The sequence below is a fragment of the Nanorana parkeri genome, unplaced genomic scaffold (assembly GCF_000935625.1).
Source record: "Nanorana parkeri isolate BGI_ZX_2015 unplaced genomic scaffold, ASM93562v1 scaffold1377, whole genome shotgun sequence".
NCBI classification, from domain to species: Eukaryota; Metazoa; Chordata; class Amphibia; order Anura; family Dicroglossidae; genus Nanorana; species Nanorana parkeri.
The window spans coordinates 51576-55192 of NW_017307645.1; the positions used below are offsets into that span (position 1 = coordinate 51576).

The 3617-nt window shown below is 50.3% G+C and overlaps 1 protein-coding gene across 1 annotated transcript in view; it reads right to left on the reverse strand.

Moving 5' to 3' along the window:
• CCDC14 (coiled-coil domain containing 14) overlaps nt 1–3617 on the reverse strand; it is a 10914-nt gene that overhangs the window by 2800 nt on the left and 4497 nt on the right. The window contains exon 9 of the mRNA XM_018569665.1: nt 944–1085. Coding sequence (XP_018425167.1) covers nt 944–1085 — 142 coding nt within the window. The remainder of the gene's footprint in view (nt 1–943; nt 1086–3617) is intronic.

A 3617-nucleotide genomic window follows, 5' to 3' on the forward strand; every position in this document is an offset into this window, starting at 1 on the left:
GATTATTATATACACCGAGTGGCCGGATTATTATATACACCCAGTGGCCGGATTATTATATACACCCAGTGGCCGGATTATTATATACACCCAGTGGCCGGATTATTATATACACCCAGTGGCCGGATTATTATATACACCCAGTGGCCGGATTATTATATACACCCAGTGGCCGGATTATTATATACACCCAGTGGCCGGATTATTATATACACCCAGTGGCCGGATTATTATATACACCCAGTGGCCGGATTATTATATACACCCAGTGGCCGGATTATTATATACACCCAGTGGCCGGATTATTATATACAGCCACTGGCCGGATTATTATGACCACCTGACGTTTGTAGGCAAATGAGCTATAATTTGGCGCTGAAGTTGCTAGAGGGCCAGACCATTATAAATAGGGAAGCAGGTTGGTTACCACGACAGTAGAAGTGATTTGTTTCTGAAGATTCGGGGAAACAACGCAATGTAACAGCCTTGGAACGCGGGATGATTGTTGGCGCTCGGAGCCATGGAGCGAGTATCAGCACAACAGCAGAATCCGTTACATGTTCAGGAGCGGCTCATTGTTAAAGTGTTTAAAGACCGGACTGTCAGCCGAAAATCTGGGTCTGAGCGTGCGAATTGTGGCCGCCAGCGACTAGTCAATGTTAGGGCAGAACGGGGGAGGGGCAAGACTGGTACAAGACAACAGAAGGGCAACAGTGCCGTGTCAGATTCCTCGCATCGCCTTTCATCATCTCGTGGAGTCACCAGGCGGCCCAACCAAGTACTGATGGGGGGTCATAATAATCTGACCACTCAGTGTATATGAGGGTGTACCACCGGATCCATTTATAGAATGACATGCCTGCCCGTGCTGCCCTCCGTTATCCTCTCCTGGGACACCTAACAGATCAGGAAAGGACGCCTGTGGCCTCCTGCTGACACTCACCTCCGCAGTTGGGTGTTCTCACTCCGCAGGGGCTGAAGGGCCAGAGCAATCTCTGCAAGAACATTGGTACTCCCCACCACCGCCGGCAGAAGAGACAAACTGTGCTCCAGCTCCGTCACCAGACGCAGAGCCTCCCCGTCATCTGCAAACACATCAATTTTACAGCTCAGAAAAAGCCACTTAAAGTTCCGAACATATAACTTAAAGCTAAAAGGCAGCATTAGAAAAAACATTTCATCTTCAATTGTCACGTAAAGCTGCAGCCGCAGTAAAGTCACTGCCAGAAACCCGCATAACAAGGGTTTAGGGTTACTTATTTCATGTTTTTAAGACCGGTGGCCACAGTGCCGGCTCCTTCCCCGGGTCACTGATCGTGTAACATCCATGTTGTAGTTCTTATTTTACCAGCAGTAACCCAACTACATAAACTGCTTCTGTAGAGGGAGGAGCGGACATCTCAGATTCCCGATCTGTCCTGACAACTAACACGGCTGAATTAGATTGACAGGCCAGGAGACTTCCCACCATGACAGAACACCACTATGGACAAGTCAGGAGACATCCCACCATGACAGAACACCACTATGGACAAGTCAGGAGACATCCCACCATGACAGTACACCACGATGGACAAGTCAGGAGACTTCCCGCTATGACAGAACACCACGATGGACAAGTCAGGAGGAGACTTCCCGCCATGACAGAACACCACGATGGACAAGTCAGGAGGAGACTTCCCGCCATGACAGAACACCACGATGGACAGGCCAGGAGACTTCCCGCTATGACAGAACACCACGATGGACAAGTCAGGAGACTTCCCGCTATGACAGAACACCACGATGGACAAGTCAGGAGACTTCCGGCTATGACAGAACACCACGATGGACAAGTCAGGAGACTTCCGGCTATGACAGAACACCGCGACGGACAAGTCAGGAGACTTCCCGCCATGACAGAACACCACGATGGACAAGTAAGGAGACTTCCCACCATGACAGAACACCACGATGGACAAGAGACCACGAAGAAACCCCACGAGGAAAAAGACGGGAGGAGACTTCCCGCCATGACAGAACACCACGATGGACAAGTCAGGAGAAGACTTCCCACCATGACAGAACACCACGATGGACAAGTCAGGAGGAGACTTCCCGCCATGACAGAACACCACGATGGACAGGCCAGGAGACGTCCCACCATGACAGACCACGATGGACAAGTCAGGAGACTTCCCGCGATGACAGAACACCACGATGGACAAGCAAGGAGAATTTTGGTCTGTCACGCCCACAATCCAAGATTAGAGCCGATTTGACAGATACAATTTACATTGCATGATGGGAAATGTAGTTTGTTCCAGTACAGTGACACGAAGTGACATTGGCTCTTCCCTCAGACTCAAGACTCCCTCAAAAATGACACATACATAGGGACAGGAAGTAATGGGGCAAATCAAAAACGAACTAACTGGAGTTCAGCTTGAAGGGGAAGCGATGGGGTGTTTTTGACGAGAACACATTTTCGTTTATGCACATTTCCTATACAATGACAGACCACCTCGGGACAAATAATAACTTCCTTTACTCCATCCTACCTTTATCTTTCCTTTCCTTGTGGAGACATATATACTCCCGTGTCTGCCGTCCTGGTCTCTCGCCAATGTGACCTGGGTGCCGGGGACTGCTAATCCAGCAATGCAGATGTGCCCACGCCGGCTGGTCCCACAGATGTCATTCCTTTTCTAGATTCTGCTTACATCCGGTTACCCCCGATCCGGCACAATCAGGTCCGGCGAAACGGATCTCTGATCGGTTTGTTTCTCCGGACCTGGCCGGAGTCGGGAGTTAACCGGATGTAAATGGACGCCCGTCCGTTTAGACCCGGGTGCCCATATTCTAACATGGAGGGGGGTTCCGGAAATAAACTTTAAATATATACTATTAGGGGAATTTACGAATACTGGTGCTCACAGAATCTGAAGCAGCTGTGCATGCCAACCAATCAGAATCTAGCTTTGATTTTTAAAGCGTAACTGAACAAACAGAAGCTGATTGGTTACTAGACACAGCTGCTCCAGATTCTGTCTGCTCCACTTTTAGTAAAGTTCCCCCGAAGCCCTCACACGAGTAACAGCCGGGCGGTACAGATCCGGGCTGCGTGCACGGCCGTATCAGGCCGCTCCCGGGAGGGACAGGTGCTGCGTGTGATTTGTACACAGCAGTCTGTTCTTCTCTATGGGAGTACACGGCCGTAAGCTCACCCGAACTGCACATCCGCGGGTGTCCATACTCTTACACAGACAGGATGGATCCAAGCAGGGACACCCGCACGGATGGGCAGTTCGGGTGAGTGTAGCACAGCATACAGCCGCGTACTCCCATAGAGAATAACAGGCGGCTGCGTACAAATCACACGCAGCACCTGTCCCTCCCGGGAGCGGCCTGATACGGCCATACACGCAGCACGGATCTGTACTGCCCGGCTGTTACTCGTGTGAATGAGGGGTAAGGGTTTTCATATTCTAGTGCATTGGTGGGCAACCTTGGCAATCCACCTGTTGTAGAACTACAAGTCCAGTGATGCATAGCAAGACTTTGCCAGCCACAGGAATGACTCCCAGAGTCAAAGGCATGATGGGATTCATAGTTTCAGTACAAGTGGAATGCCAAGG